Source organism: Strix uralensis, chromosome 2, assembly GCF_047716275.1.
Source record: "Strix uralensis isolate ZFMK-TIS-50842 chromosome 2, bStrUra1, whole genome shotgun sequence".
Classification (NCBI taxonomy): Eukaryota; Metazoa; Chordata; class Aves; order Strigiformes; family Strigidae; genus Strix; species Strix uralensis.
Genome location: NC_133973.1, coordinates 114,892,637 through 114,908,530, shown reverse-complemented (window position 1 = coordinate 114,908,530; position 15,894 = coordinate 114,892,637). Strand labels below are relative to the sequence as shown.

Below are 15,894 nucleotides of genomic sequence, written 5' to 3'. Positions count from 1 at the left end.
TCTTCACAGAACACCAGCCAAGGATGGGACACCTGGAGTATTTCAGTGGAGTTATTTCTTGTGGCAGGTGCCTTCCTTCCCCTGAGCCTCTCTCTGCCTTGGTCTGCTCTGGGTCTTTGGACTGTGCGTTACTCCAAGAGGAGGTCATCCCCTAGGTTGAGCTGATGTTGGGACCACATGGCTCTGATGGCTGTGGGGCTTCTGAAAGCTTCTTTACTAAAACATGATGTCTCCCTTCAGTTGCTATGATGAAATTACGCTCACCAAGGTTTCTGCCACACCATGTGGATTTTATTGGCTGGGAAAAACTGTTGTAGATGCAATATAGGAGAACAGCCTTAAATCAAAAGAATGAGTGGTCATGCCTGGCTAAAAACCCAGTGGCTAGGTGTTGCTCTGTTGAAGCCCACCAAGAGACATTTTAGAGCTTAAAACCCAGTGGAGCCTCTCACCGCTGGCTCAAGCATTAATCTGTTCCTTGGCAGTGCAGACATCACCTGTGTCACGAGTCAGCGCAGGACAGCCCAGGGCTTTGACAAATTCAAATGAGCTGGGAGTAACCAGACTGGAATTTCTTCTTGCTGCTGTCTTTCCATATTACTCCAGCTCGGCTGTCTTACAATCCCCCCCATAAGCACTTCTGTGCTCACCATGCACCCCAGGGCTCTCTACCCGCTCGTTAAGTGCCAAGTCCAGAGGTGTCCTTCCAAGGACCAGGTGCCCAATGCATTCCTTACTGGCCTGAAGAGACTCTTCCCGTTCGACTCCCCCTCAACAGACAAGACCAATTAGTCTCCTAAATCACACTGAGTATTTTCTGAGTGCCGCTTTTTAAAGCCTCGTGTTATTCCTAGGGCTTGGACCAAACACCAAGTTAATCATTACTGGGTGGAGTTTCACTAGTTATTTTGAGGACACAGCGTCTTCCAGCCTTCTGGACACCTGAGGCAGAACATTTAATCAATGTCTTTGTCCTTGTCAGCTGATGCATTAAATCAGGTGGTGTTTAGGTACATAAAATCATTCCAGGCTCTGACAATGTGCTTTCCAGTATGCAGGTAAGGAGCAATAAAACCTACATGGATCGTTAAGAGAACAAAAATCCAGTCGAGCTTTCAGTTAAATGTGAAAATTTATACCCATTATGTGTGTACAGTTCATCATTGTTCCATAAAGACACTGATTTTTTTCCTGATTTGCTATGTAGTTGTGGGTTTAAATCACAGCTTTTCAAACTTGAGCTGGACTTAACTTGCAAATGTTCTACAGATATAAATATATAAATACTGAACAGAAATAGTATACAAAGACAAGGAAATAAATATATAAATAAGGGACTGGGAAATACTAGATGGAAATACAATTACGAAGATTATGATGGAGAAAGAGAAAGTGAAAGAGAAAGCAAGTGAAAGAGAAAGTAGAGGAAGGCAAGACAAGGCAAGTGCAAGACAAGGCAAGGGGCAAGAAAGGTGATCAGAAGAGTGTTGCAAATAAGTGGAAGTATTCGAGGCTACACAGCTCCTTCACATGACTAAATTGCACTTGAAACATTATATAATAAATAAGCAAGCTAATACATGTTACATTGCACAATAAATATTTAGATTATTTTATATACACAAGAAAACAATGGTCATTGCAACTGAGCAATTGAGCAATCCATATTATTTAATTGGTTCTGCTTACTTTCATGTTTGTGAATTACCTGTGAGAAAATTCTAGTTTCTTTTCCTTTGTTTTTTAAAACATGAGAGGTCCTAAAAATTTTTCAGATAGCAGATGCCTTTTAATTTTAAAAATATATATTTTTCAAATATTTAGAATTCAATCTGTGTTAATAACTGATTTGATATGTAAAGTGTAGATACATTTCTCTTCCCTTGTTGGATGAACAGAAGAATTAGAACCATTTCAGTGTATTACACAGGCAAAGAAATACAAGCAAGGATGCTGACTGAACAGCTTCAATTGATGCCGCTGTCTACATACTCTGTGAGATGGAATTTTGTCTCCTGCCCTTCTCCTGTTCATTCCCAGGACTCTTCTCTTACTTACAACATATTTATAGACAAAGCCCAGTCAAACCAATTCTGCATTTGTTCTACTTTCTCTCCTGAGGTCCTTGAGTCCAAGACTTAGTCACTGCAGATTTTATTACACCCATGCTCAGAGGACAGAGGGGTGGGTTCCATTGCAGGCTCCTTCCTAGCACTTCCCTCTGTGGGCTCTGAGAGGTTCATAGCACCTCCAGGGCTGATGTGGCATCAGTTTACAGACAGGAGAATGAAAACTGGTACTCTGATCTTCAAATGGATTTCAGTCATTGTGTAACCATTTAAATACCTTCTGAAATCGACATTAAGTCAAATGGGATTAAGTTTAAAAGTATCCACTAATTCTTAACGTGTAGTTGAAGTGTTCAGTAGTGCTGCTGGACCCACCAGCTCAGAAAAAGCCTGTGTGGACAGCACTGGAGGGGGTCAAGATGCTTCCAGAGCCCAGTTCTTGTGTTATTGGGTGTTGACAGCTGGACTCCCCAAAAGCTTCCCCTTCTCTTGGGAGTACCTCAAGCTGCTGCAGAGCAGTCACCCAGAAAGGCAAAGCATTTGCAGCTGGAAACCCTTTCTGAGAAGTTCAACCCAAGAGATTCATCAAGATTACATTATCTCCCTTTAGTCAGCCCTGCTGGAGCACTCGGCAGGGCAGCCCAAGTTCTGCTTCCCACCTGGGCAGAGGGCTGGTGAGAGCACACCCTCTTCTCCTGGCTCCTACACCCATGTTTCTCACCATGGGCAAGGACAGGGGAGGGGAAAAAGGTCAGGCTGGTGTATTCCTGGGTCTCACCCAGAGCTGAGCTGGGAGCATGCCCAAAGCTAGACCTTCAAACCCTTTCCTCTGAAGGGTGAGCATCGCATGTGTTCTCTGCATAAATCACCTTCCTTCTCCATGCTGCCCAGGGCTGGAGGACAGAGCATTAGGAACATCTCCCAGCTTTTCAGCTCCTGGGCTCAATACCACAACTCCAACGCAGTGAGCTCTCATTCAGTCCTGAGGCCCAGGGCGGGGATCTGCTCACTGTAGGAAGAAGTTGTAAAGGGCTTAGCTGCTAAGTTTTAAGAAGTATCTGTGGAGCCTGTGTGATGTGCAGCAGTTCAGAGTTGGACTAAATGTAGGTAGCTTTGCACAGAGAGATTGGTCTGGAGAGACATTACTGTGGGACAGCATCCCAGCAGGACATCTAACATGTTTAAATCCAGCAAAGAAACACAACAGTAAAGAAGACAGGGCAAGAAAGTTCTGTATGGGCTTGCTGTGTCCAGATGTCAGTTATTCCAGTCCTTTACTCCAGTTTGGGATTAGCCATACATCTGTTGCTCCTGTTTTCAGAGACTTGCAGAGGCAGGGACTCCACAGCCCCCCATACTCTGGGGGGGCTAAGCCAGCTCCAGTGCGTCACCATTTCCCACCTTTGCTTTCATACTGATTCAAACAATTTTAAGGAAAATTTCCCCACATGTTTGGTGAGAGGCAGAGATACAGAATGGAAAATTTCAGCCCAAAAGGTGGAAGTCCAGCAAAACTGCAATGGACAAACAAGAGGGGAGGACCATGGTGAGAACTGCCAGGTGCCACCTGCATGGCCAGACTCCAGCTGAGCCCAAAACCTGCCCTGAAGAGCCTGGGGTTTAGGGGAAAAATCAAGCAAGCAAGGGATGTGAGGAGGAGCTCTCGCTGGGTTATAGTTCTACCCTGAATTCCTCTATCTGTAACTATCTGAATATATTTATCTTTTTGCCTACTCCTATCTGGTATAATAAACATGAAGTGTAAAACAGGAAGATGTGTGGGGCAGACAACATGAAATTGCTGTGTTTTTAGTAGAAAGGTTGTAGTATTTTAAAGTAATTCCTCAATTCCTCTTACAAGACAATGAAATTGTGCTTTCATGGTGATAGGCAGTATTCCTAGCAGATAATGAAATTATGAATATCAGAGAGGATGGGAAGAAAATTAAAACGTGTGAAAGAGAAAGTGTAAAAAGAGACTACACATACAAGATCCTCTCCTACTCTCAGCCTTTCCCAAGGCAACTTTCCTACATATTTCCTGGACAAGGTCTTATTCAAAATGGCTTACGTAAATGTGTCTTCCTGCAGGTCAGGATGTGGCCCACACCTACGGTGTGAAGAAGTAGATGCATGGTGGGGAGAGCAAACTGAAGTTGCCATGTGCGAATGCAGAATCGCTCAGAGACCAAAAAAGCTTCTTGCCAAAAAAAGCTGATGAACCAGTGTTACTTTAAGGCAGGTGGAATAGTTCGTGCTCTTGCTTTTATCGTTAGTGCTAAGAGGGAAACACAGCTTTGTTTTCACATGGTTATTGATTATTAACCAGCTTTGTGAAAGGTTACCTTTCTGCTAGATACAGCCATGGCAGGGGGTTAAAAATCAATCCCTGGGAAAGCTCTATTTCCCAGTCAACTTCTTCTCCCACTGCCAGCCCTTGCCATGGATACAGTTTCCCTGTGTTGGTTTGAGCATGGCTGGGAGAGAAAAAGAGATTATTTTTAATATGTTCCACTCACCTTCAATGCTTCTTTTCTGTCTAAATGTGGATTGCAGAAAAGCGCTTGAGCACTGAGAAGTCATTAGATATTATGCAGATATAGAAAATCAAACCAGATTACTATAAAGAAGTGTGACTGAACTGTACTTACTGTTTTATACTCTAGTTAGACAGTCAGGGAGGTGGGAGGAATGATGATCAGTCGTAATGGGAAAGGGAACAAATTGAGTAGGGGTTCACAAATTATTTGCATTAAAAGGCAAACAAAATGCCTCTGCCACCTTTTCTAGGGAAAAAAATAATACCGTGTCCAGATGGTTTTACATTTCACTGATCTCAGCAGCCTGCACGGATGTCTGTCAGACACCACTGGGGAAGAAGTGGACAAGACTTGGAAAATACAGTGGCTCACATTTAAGCTCCTACATTAACCATTTAAAGATAAGATCACTGAAAATGCCACTGAATTTCAAGAAGCATGTTGTATATGTGGGCATACATTGTAAAACTACACAGGTAGGACATTAGGTATGTGGCTTAGCTTTCCAAACCCCTGGGCACTCAAACACATTCGTATTATATTGTAAGTTTTAGGTTTCATATAATATGGAATAAGAGTTAATCGTGCAGACAGCTTCTTCTCTGTCAGGCAAACACCAAGCTAGAGGAATATGATCAGATCTTAACAAGTCCTTAAAACATACTTGAATCTAATACGGCAGGTAATTCAAGTATTGCGGTGTGGTTATTGTTTGATCTTACTGCAGGATGGCAACAGCTGAGTACCTGAAACATTTGTTACTGGTGCTTGAATATCTGAATTCCTGTGCTTGTGTTGAGGGTAATTGCAACCTGCCTTCTCTACTTAACATTGCTGCTACCACCACCATCCTTCAATTAGAGATACACACTCATGGATTCATTTTTGTTTTATCTCTTGGAATAACAAACTTGCTGTAAGGATTTATCTTCTAAATAGATCCTCACAGCAACTTTAACAAGAGCATTGAGTGGTCCAGAAAAGTCACCTCAAAGGAGTAAAGTGGCATTTGAGGAAATAAACTGGATTTACTATGGTTGTTCTCATCATGAACGACATCTGTGTTAATGATTGTGGGACTGTGCTCATGGAATTGTGAGATTTCCAGCTCCATGGATGAAGCTGGGTGACCCAAACATTGCAGCCATAAATATCCCCAAGATCTTTGAGGTCTATGGTCCACAAAAACTTGCTACCACAAATAAAGTACAAAACCTCCACCTGAATTGCAGCATACATCGAGCCAGGCTTCAAGGTGAGAGAGAATCTACCTGAGCCTTACTTTCCTCTGTTCTGAACAGTTAAAACTCTATTGTACATTTATCAGTGCAAATAAACATATTTGTATCAGCCTTTTTTTTTTTTTTTTACATGGTTATCTATAGACTGTTTCTTGTCACTCCAAGCCTGCCAAAAGCACAGACCTGGGGAGTCAGGACAGGGGAAGTTCTCAGGTGGGAGATGACAGTGTGTGTGCAGGAGTCCCTGGCCTCATAGGGTCCATGTATGAGCTAAAGAAGGAATGGTGTACCTTCTAATTTCTTACACCGTGCCTATCCATCTCAGGGCTCTTCTAGTTGGAGAATCAGGACTGATTAAACGCATCCAGGTGCAAGGTCAGCAAAGGGTGGCAGTGCCTCACGCAGTGGCAGTTAATCTGGGGAACACTTTGACACAAGGTGGTGGAAGACAAAGGATTTACCTAAGGTTTCAGTGGAGACTTGAGATGTGGAAGAATCAGCTGAGGACTATAACATCCACACGGCTCAGGAAATCCCTGGAGCAGGAAATTCTGGGTGTTTGGGAGAAGATCTGGATGTGGTATCTCATGTGCACAGCCCGCTGTGGCTGCCCGAGGCAATACATATGGACATCATTTAGGGGGAGAATATGGAGTCACCGGCCCTTTGCCTTGAGTCAGCACAGTAGTGTCTGCAGAGCCCACTTCTGGGGCAAGCGAGGCTGTTCCCACCTCTCCCTCCTGCCTCGCCCATCACCCATTTCCCACACCAAGTGGGCACCGGGATGGGACCCACTCATAGCTCAGAGGCTTCGCCTGGGAACCCACGGCTGTGGAGGGGCTCTTCAGCCAGATCTCAGTGACTGCGTCCCAGGAGGAGGAGGCAGGCAGCGGTGATCCCTGGGCTCGGGCTCCGGCCGGGCTCAGCTCCCTAATCCGTGGCCACCAGCTGCCGGACATCACCACCCCCGGGGCCCGACCGGGGTCCCCAATGCCGGGATACCCAGCGGGGCCCTTTTCCTGCACGGCAGCTCGCCGCCTTGTTGTTAGCACGGCAAAGCGTGCCCTTATCGCCTGCTCACGCAGGCAGAATGAAAGAGAATTAGCTCTAAATTATACGAAATTCATTTGCTTTGGAGGGGGAAGTGTTTGCTCTATTTAGAAACGTTCGTTATAGAGAGAGGACCGCATTAAGACACCGGGTAATGGTCCTCCCTGGAGATGAATCAATTTGCTCTGGGTTTTATAGCCTCGCGTTTGTTTGTCCGCGCCAGTTCCCCGTGGAAAACCCGGGGCTGTAAATGCTCCGGGGAGCAGATCTCTGGGGAAGGGGCTGGGGGTGCCGGGCTGGGCTCGGCGCACAAGAAGCCTCCGGATCAAAGGACACCCGTGCCTGCAAAAGGCCTCAGGGGACGCATCGCGGGCGCGGGGTGCTGAGCCGGGGGTGGGACACACAGACACACAGACACACACACACCCCCCACCCCACCGCTAAGGGAGCTCGCCTGGCTCAGCGCATCCCTCCAGCCGCGCACCGGCTGCGAGCGCCGGGCAGGGCGCGTACCCCGGCCGGCATGCCAGGGGATGGAGAGGGAGGGCGCCGGGCGGGGGGACCCCGAGCAGCAGCGATGTCTATCGGTAATTCCTGCTAATAAAATACTTTTTCACTATCCGCACTATAATTGGTTTACAGCCTTTTTTGTTTATTTATCCATAAGAGCTGCTGTTAAATGGCTTGGGAAAGCAATCGCTTAATGGCTCAATATTGAATCAAAGGCTCAGTGTGCTTTCTAAGAGACGGGGGACCCGCGTGGGTTCAGAGCGGAAACTCATTTTCAGTGTAATGGACTGGGCGGGTTTATGATCCCACGGAACAGGGAGCAGGAGCGAGGTACAGGGATCCTCCTGTCCCGCCAGCTCAGGGGATGCATCGCCACCGGCCAAGCCGAGCTGAGCCAGGCCAGGCTTAGCCGAGCCGAGCAGAGCCGAGCCGCCCGCACCCGGGCTTGCCTCCCCGCGGCCTCCCCAGACGGAGCCGCGGGTGCGCGCCCCGACGGCGGCGGCCGGAGCCCCGGTGCCGGGGGAAGGCGCCCGGGGAAGAGGCTGTGAGAGGAGGAGGGCCGGGCAAGGAGGAAGCGTGCCTGCCCCCGAGCCGGCGAGAGCGGCCGCCGGGTCGAGCGCAGGGAGGCAGGGAAACGATCTTTGTCCCTTTCGGTAGCTCTCCGCCTCCTCATAGCCTCGTCACCAAGTCAACCGGCACCAGTTCGGAGCAGATTATCTCCGAGGGTCAACACATTGCAGCCCAGGCAGCGGGGAAGGCTCCCAAATTTACCCCTTGGGCAAACAATCCTCTGCCTATCGCTCTTTCTGGTGATAGCATTGTGGTCCCCTCCGGCCGCATCCCCCCGCTCAGGGGCAGAGCGGGCGGCAAGCCGGTCCTTGCTTCCTCCCGGAGCCCCGGAACACGGCTCCCCCCGAGGGAGCGACCCCCCGGCGCACCCTGCCCGTCCCCGGACACCGGCTCCCACTGCCGACTCCCTGGCCGAGATGCCCCGGCAGCCAAAATCCCTCGGTGCCAAACACCTCCAGGAGCCGCGTGTCCCCCCTCCCCCGGCCCCCCCGGGGTGTCGCTTCCCTTGTCATGCCCGGGGGGGGGGGCTGGGGGATAAGCAGCCCCTGGGCAAGCGGGGCGGGAAAAGGTGGGTTTAGGGGCCATCCCCCCCGGAGCGCCCCGCACGTCGGGGCAATCCCCCTTCCCCCTTCCCCGTCCCCGCGAGCCCCCCGCCGCGGGGGTCCTCACCCCAAAGCAGGGAGCGGCGCCCCGCGGCAGGGTCGGGGGGTCCCGGGTCCTGCCCGACTAAGGGGAAGGGGGTTGCGGGGCCGGGGCCACCCCGGGTGGCCTCTTATGGGTCGCGCCCCGCCCAGGAGGGCTGCGGAAGGGCTCACGTGGGGGCAGCGGCGCCTATGGGGAGGCGGCGGGAGCCGGGCAGGGCGGCGGGGCCCGACGGGGCGGCGAGCTGTCAAAGAGGCACCCCTGGCGCCGGGAGCGGGAGCAGCCCTATGTGTCCCTAAGCTGCGAGACCCCCGCCCCCCGCCCCGGCCCCGCTCGCCATGAACACCGAGGAGCAGTATTACGCCTCGGCGCAGCTCTACAAGGAGTCGTGTGCGTTTCAGAGAGCCCAGGCGCAGGATTACAACCCCAGCCCCCCCGCCTGCCTGTACATGAGCAGGCAGCAGCAGACTCCTTACCCCAGCGCCTTAGGGGCTCTCGAGCAAGGCAGCCCACCAGACATTTCACCTTACGAGGTGCCCCCCATCACAGAGGATGCCGGGGTCTCCCACCTTCATCACCATCACCACCACCACCCTCATCTTCCTCCTCCCCACCAGGACGCTCTGCCTTTCTCAGACGGGGCGGACACGGGGGCGATAGAGGAGCCGCGAGTGCAGGTGCCTTTCGCCTGGATGAAGTCCACCAAATCGCACGCCTGGAAGGGACAGTGGACCGGTAAGCCCCGCCGCCTCCCTCTGCCTCTGCCCCGCCGCTTCTCTCCTTCTGGGCGGGCAGGAACCCTCCCCCGCCCCGGTCCTGCTCCCGCCGCTCGGGTGTAGCGCGGAGGGGTCCTGGAGGATGGCTTCCCCGGGACACTCCTTCCCCCCCGCCAGCCCCTCCAGACCCGCTGCTGCGGAGCTGCTACCGTCGGGTTGAACGCCGGGCTGGGACCCGGCCCTCGGTCCCCGCCGGCGGGCTCGCCGCTGCCCGCGCTGTCCAAGCCCTCACCAATCGTTAAAGAGTTGTTTTTCACCAGTTAACTAATTGTCGCCAAGCCGGGGCGACGTGCAAACGCCTCCCGGGCGCTGCTGCCTCGCCGAGCAGGGGGGCTCCGCAGTGCGGCCGCTCCGCGGGCGCGGTGTGCTCCGCGCGGGGCCCGAGACCGCGCAGGGCGAGGCCGGGGGAGCGGAGACTCCCGCGAGGTGGAGCGGGCGGGGAAGCGGCCGACAGGGCTGCAAGGGCCGGGCACGGCCCGGCTGCCCCCTTCCCTGCGCGGCCCGCGGAGCAGCCCCCGACACCCCGGGGCAGCCTCCTGGCCCCTCTCTGCTGCCTCTCGGCTCTCCCCCGCGCCCGGGCGGCAGAGCCCATCTCCTCTCCCGGCCCCACTATCCCCCCCGCGCCGCTTCCCCTTGGGTTTTAGCCGTAATTGCACCTTTCCAAGTGAAAACCCAGGGCAGGGGAAACAATACACAAACGAAAGAGAGCTGCCAGCGAGGGGAAGAAACTCTATCTAGGCAGAAAGTTCCGCTGCCCAACAATATTTCTGTCTCTGCCTGCACAATGTTATCGTGTCCTGCTCCTTCGTCACACCTATACGGCAAATATTATATTAATGGCTTTGTTCAAATAGACAGTTGAAAAAAAGGACTGGAGTATTAAAATCGCCGTGAAATAGTTTGGGAATTGCATGGGGCAGAGCGAGGGGGGAGGAAGGACAGGCGACGGACCCCAGTCCCCACGGAGGCGCATCCGCCGGGAAGGGGAGAAGAGCTGACCCACTCCGCCGATTCAGCAGCAGAGATTGTGCCGAGGGCGGGAGGGCAGGGCGTGGGGAGTGGAGAAAAAACCACATCGTTTTCCTTGGATTGAATGAGTTTCGGGGGGGGGGGGGGGGGGGGGGCGGAATAAAGCCAAGCTCTCGAACTATCCCTTTCTTTCCTCTGTCTCCTGTTCCCGATGAATGCCAAAAGCAGCAGCAAAACGAAACTTTTCTCGTAAAAGCCGAAAACTCTTCCCTGTTCTTCCCAGCTCTGCCGGGCGGTCCAGGCAAGGGCTGTGCGGCAGCTTTATACGGTGCGGGCGCTGCGTGTTCGAGCTCACGCCCGCACCGGGCCGCTCCTGCCGCGGGTGCGCGGTGTGCGCCCAGCCAGCGAGAGGGGCACAGCGCTATACCGGGCGCCTGAATAGCCCTCGCAGTCAAACCCCAGTATATTTGGTACGCTATATATTGCAAACTATATAGCCTAAGGATTGATTTTTTTTATGGAAGCCTTTGGGATTTGGGAGCCCGTGGATTCTAAGGGGCTTTGCGTTGTTATCGCCGGGGAAAGGCGCCCGGAGAGGCCGTGGCCGAGCCCGGCCCGGTGCCCCCCGCCGTGCGCGGCTCCGGGCTCCGCCGGCCGCGGCAGCCACCGGCCGTCTCCCGGGGCCGGCCCCCTCCCGCGGGCAGGGCTCGGCGGGGAGGGCGGCCCGGCGAGCCCCGGGGCTTTGCCGACCGCGGCCCTGCCACAGACCCCAGGGGCTCCGCCTTCCCGGCAGCACTAGTTTTCTTTACCATAACAGAACATTTTTTTTCTGATCCATACACACGAATACGTGTATATACGTAGGCTTATAGTTACAAAAATTTTTGTGCATATACATTTATTTTAATAGATATTTTCCTATATACATTCATAGGTGTATACGCAAACGTTTGTATTTATAAACATTTTTATGTATAGACATGTATTTTTAACATATATTTTAAAATATATATATACACACATAAGTTTATATACATAGGTTTATATTTATGAACATTATATATATATAAAATCACGGGAATAGGAAGATGAGAGGCGGGAGAGGCCGCGTAGCTCTCTTGAAATGGTTGTTTCAACCTGGCGGCGATTCCTTGCCCCGCTGCCGCTGTCTCCGGGAACGAGAAATCCAAGGTTCTCCCAAGCCGGCGCAACAGAGAGGCTGCGCTCCCGCTCCCGGCCCCGCTCCCGGCCCCGCTCCCGGCCCGGCGGCCTCGCCGCCGCCCGCCCCGTTGCCTCCCACGGGGGTCCCGGCGGCCGGGAAAGGGCCGAAGCCCCCGCGGGCCCAGGGCTGCTCGGTGGCGATACCCGGGCAGAAACCCCCGAACTCCTGTCCCGTGAGATTTCCCCCTCACCTTTTTGCGGGCCGTGCCGCCGGGTGCCCGCGGCCAGGCCCCGTCGGGGAGAGCCGCCCGCCCGCCCGCCCGGGGGCTGCAGCGCTCCCGCCGCCCCGGGACCCTTCCGCTACCTCCCGCGGCCGCGGGGCCCTCCGCAGGCCGGCCGGCTTCTCCTCCGGGTCGTTTACTGGAGAGGTGAGGTTTAGGGTTTTGGGGTTTTTTATTATTATGTTTTGTTTGTTGCTTCTGCGTGCGTGGCACACACGAAAGTAATTTTGTGTGTATTATTGCTCTGTTTTGGTGGGTTCTTTTGTTGGAGTTTTTTATTTGGGTTATTTTCCATTTTGTTTTGTTTTGGGTTTTTGTTGTTGGTTTTTTTTGTTGTTTTTGTTTTTGTTTTTTTAGTTTTAGTTTTCTTTTGACGCGAATCTGAGCAATTGCCAGGCCCTGGATCCAGGACCCCTTCGGAGCTTTCGGCGGCGCGCAAACGGTGGCGGCTGAGCGTCTCCCCCGTCTTAAGGGACCGTGCTTCCCTGAAAACTTCGATCAAATTATTATTAAAAAATATTAATTTGTTATAAAAGAAAATAACAGCAGTCGCGACTGCCGCCACTAGCACCTCTCCACTGTGCCCGGCCGGGGGTTCCCCGAGGCCGCCCCCTCACCCACTTGCTTCCCTCCGCGTGTCCTCAGCGTCGTGCAGGGGTGAGGGGACGTGGCCCCCCGCAGCCCGAGGGGGCGGCCGGGGGGGCCGGGGCTGACTCTTCCTTCTCTGCAGGGGGGTCCTACGTGGTGGAGCCGGAGGAGAACAAGCGGACGAGGACAGCGTACACCCGGGCGCAGCTGCTGGAGCTGGAGAAGGAGTTCCTCTTCAACAAGTACATCTCCAGGCCGCGGCGGGTGGAGCTGGCTGTCATGTTGAACTTGACCGAGAGGCACATCAAGATCTGGTTCCAGAACCGGCGGATGAAGTGGAAGAAGGAAGAGGACAAAAAGCGAGGGGCGGGCAACAGCAATGACCCCGAGCAAGACTGTGTGGTGTCCTCCGGGGAGCTCCAGGGCAAGGAGGATCTCCAGCCGTGCCCCCCCGGGAACCTGACCTCGGGGGGCTCCAGAGACCTGCTTGCCCCCAGCCTCGCCCCCAGAAGGCAGCAGGACTCTCGGTGAGCCGCGGGGAGTCCCACGCCCCGGGCCGAGGAAGAGGATGGGACCGGGGGAGAGCCGAGAGGCTGGCGCCGGGTCCCCGCCGCCGCGCCGCCGCCGACCCTCGGCCCGCCTTCCCCCGAGGAAACTCGGTGCCTCCACTCCGAATCTCCCGTCCTGCGAAAATTAACTGAAGGGTGTTCAGCTATAGCAAAGAGAGGCTCGCTGCGGGCCGTAGGGCCGTAGGAGGCCGTGGCGAGCCCCCGGGATGGCGGCGAGCTGGGCCCGCTCTCCCCAGGCGCACCGCGGGTCCCGCGGGGCAGCTTCTCCCGGGGAAGGCGGGTCTCGGGCGGCCACCGACAGTGTGTGCAACCCTGGGCGCACGGGGCGGTCTGGAAGCCGGAGGAGAAGCGAGAGCACGCCGCCTTAGCGCGGACGGCTGCCCGGTCGGGACGCGAGTCCCGCCGTGCCCGGCGCTGTACAAGCGCGGACGCGGAGCCGAGCGCCCCAGACCTTCCCGGGGCTGGCACCCCGCCGTCCCCGTCCCTCCCAGAGACCCCGGGGCATCGGCTCTACCGAGGACTCCCCCAGGACTATTACTGCCTTCTTTGGAAGATGGAACCTGGTTTGTTTCGTTTTCTTTTGTCTTTGGGGAAAAAAAAAAAAGGGGGGGGGGGGTGAAGAAAAAAAAAAAAAGCCCGAGTATCCTGCGGGCAGGATTTGTCTCCCCCGATGACCGGCTCCCAATGACTGGCACAGGTAGCCAGACCCTCCTCCGGGCTCCGCCAGCGGCGGCGGGAGACGCTGCGCTGCGGCCCGCGGCTCCGCGGCCGTCGGGGCTCTCGGCGGGCGGCGCGGGGTCCGCGGCGCGCAGGGCTGCGCTCCCCTCCCCGAGGGGTGGCTGCGAGCCCAGAGATGCGGCAGAAAATCCGCGGGTGATCTCCGGGCAGCGAGCAGAGGCAGATCGGGCTGTGAGCCGAGAGCGGAACGTGTCTGGACGGGTAGTGCTGGTCCCAGGGACATTTTCCTTTGCGGAAAATCTCCTGCCTCTCTTCCACCTCTCCCGCACGCTCAGACTCTGAGTCGGAGACAAGAAACCTCCCTGAAGCACAAACTCTCGGCCCGGCGTGGCTCTCTGCATGTTTTTTCTCTGGAGATCTGGCTTTACGTCCCAGCAAAATCTGGGGCCGGGCAGCGAGTGCTCCGGAGCCGCCCTGCCTTCTTTTCAGTCGCTGCCCGTCTGTTGCCAGAAACATCTTCCCCATCGCGACAGCGGCGGAACAAGGGAAATGATCTGTTCCAGCGACCGGCTCCAAAGAGCGTTGGAAATTCAACTAAGTGGGGGGAAAAAAAAATCACACACAAACTAGTAACAGAAAATAGCGGCTGGAAGGAAGCAGGAGCTGCCCGGGGTTGCTGTGGGTCAGGCGGACCTGCCTCCTCTTCTCGACGGGGAGGCTCCGGACCTGCCCCCGGCAGCAGCAACCCCTCGAGCATCCCTCGGCGACCGCCACAGTCCCTCCCGCTCTGCGGGTCCGGGAGTGCCACGGGAGGAGGAAGAGGAGGAGGAGGAAGGCCTGTCCCACGCTGGCCAGAGGATGTTCCCAGTCCCTCGGCTGAAAGCGAGGGGGAGAGGGAGTAGCTTGCCACAGCTCTTTGGGTTTTTTTCCACCTTACAAGAGACTTTTAACAATAAGGTGGAGACTTGGGCTGAAAGTGTGATTCGTCTATTGCTTTTCTTTCCTTTGGGGGCATTAAGATGTGTGTGTGCAAACAGGGACATTTCTGGTCATTTTTCCTCAAGTTGCCTGAGAAATTTATCATCCGAGCCTGTATATCCTTATTCATCAAAACGCAGTCAATGAGTGAGAACTTTACTAATGATTACATGAGAAAAATTAAAATAAAGCTGTTCTGCTTAAGAAGCAAAGCACCGTATTAATTAAAGTAACATTTCTCAAACTTTTGGCGGTCATAAAGCCCTTTTTAAACCTCAGCATTTTTCATCACTATTTATTAGCATCGACCTGTCACTGGTTACATGCAGTGGAACAATTTCCATGTACCTTTTACAATGTCTGGCACTGAAATTGCAATTTGGGAGCCACTATAAAAATAGATCTGGCTGCAGAAAGGATGTCTATCACACAAGATACCACGATTTTCTGCTAAGATTCGTACCGCACATTGCCCTGGGTAAATAACATACACGGTGGCTGAAATTTTGCCTGTCCTTTCTCTAGTATAATGCATTCAGTTTCGATTTTCTCCGTGCACTGCTGTAAAAACGGAGAGGTTGCAGAATTGGTATGAAATGTTTGATCGTGTTGCCAAGGTATTTTTATGAGTGGAAGTAGAATCAGACCTACATGGTTTAGTTTTAATGAATAAAGTCTTTTTCTTCGAAATAATGACATAGTTTATGAGTTTAGCACTTTAAAAAAATATATATATTAATTCATTTTACAACTCTCTCAGTGGGAAAACTAGCTTTAACTGAATAAAGACAGCTCTGGGAACTTGTGGAGGTAAAGGTTCACAGTAACCTTCACTTGGCAGAGCAGCCAGCCCTGCACCGTGCTGGGGGAAGGCAAGGCTGATATGGAGAGTTATAAGGCTGCTGGAGTTCTTGTGCCATGTCATGACACCAAAACCAGTTGTCCAGACTTATCACTTCTTCCTAGGAGACACCCCTCTTTATTAAATAGTTCATCATTTATATTTAATCACCTTTAACCCTAGGACAGAGTTTCCACAAGACGTTCGAAAAATCCTGACTTTTAAGATTAGGCAAGAGATGAAAAGTGTGAAATGTCTTTTTATTTTCCTCTCGGGCAATACTCAAGTCCTTTAGGCATGTGTGGGAGAGGTATGTCCCCAAGAATCATATGTATTCAGTGTTAGTTATTTTAAAGAAAAGCTGAGCAAGATTCAGAGCTACTTTCCCCTCCCTGGGTGCACCTGGCACAGGCATCCACAACACCAGGAAC

The 15,894-nt window shown here is 53.2% G+C and overlaps 1 protein-coding gene across 1 annotated transcript; it reads left to right on the top strand.

Moving 5' to 3' along the window:
- Positions 1–8,960: 8,960 nt before the first annotated feature.
- Positions 8,961–12,928, top strand: PDX1 (pancreatic and duodenal homeobox 1). The gene is made up of 2 exons (XM_074860789.1): positions 8,961–9,357; positions 12,540–12,928. The coding sequence occupies exons 1-2, from the start codon at positions 8,961–8,963 to the stop codon at positions 12,926–12,928; spliced, it is 786 nt and encodes a 261-aa protein (XP_074716890.1).
- The last annotated feature ends 2,966 nt before the right edge of the window (positions 12,929–15,894 follow it).

Excerpts from the sequence above, each read along its gene's own strand:
- PDX1 (XM_074860789.1), top strand. The coding sequence starts at position 8,961 with ATGAACACCGAGGAGCAGTATTACGCCTCGGCGCAGCTCTACAAGGAG. Across the intron at positions 9,358-12,539 it reads CTGGAAGGGACAGTGGACCG|GGGGGTCCTACGTGGTGGAG; the intron begins GTAAGCCCCGCC and ends CCTTCTCTGCAG.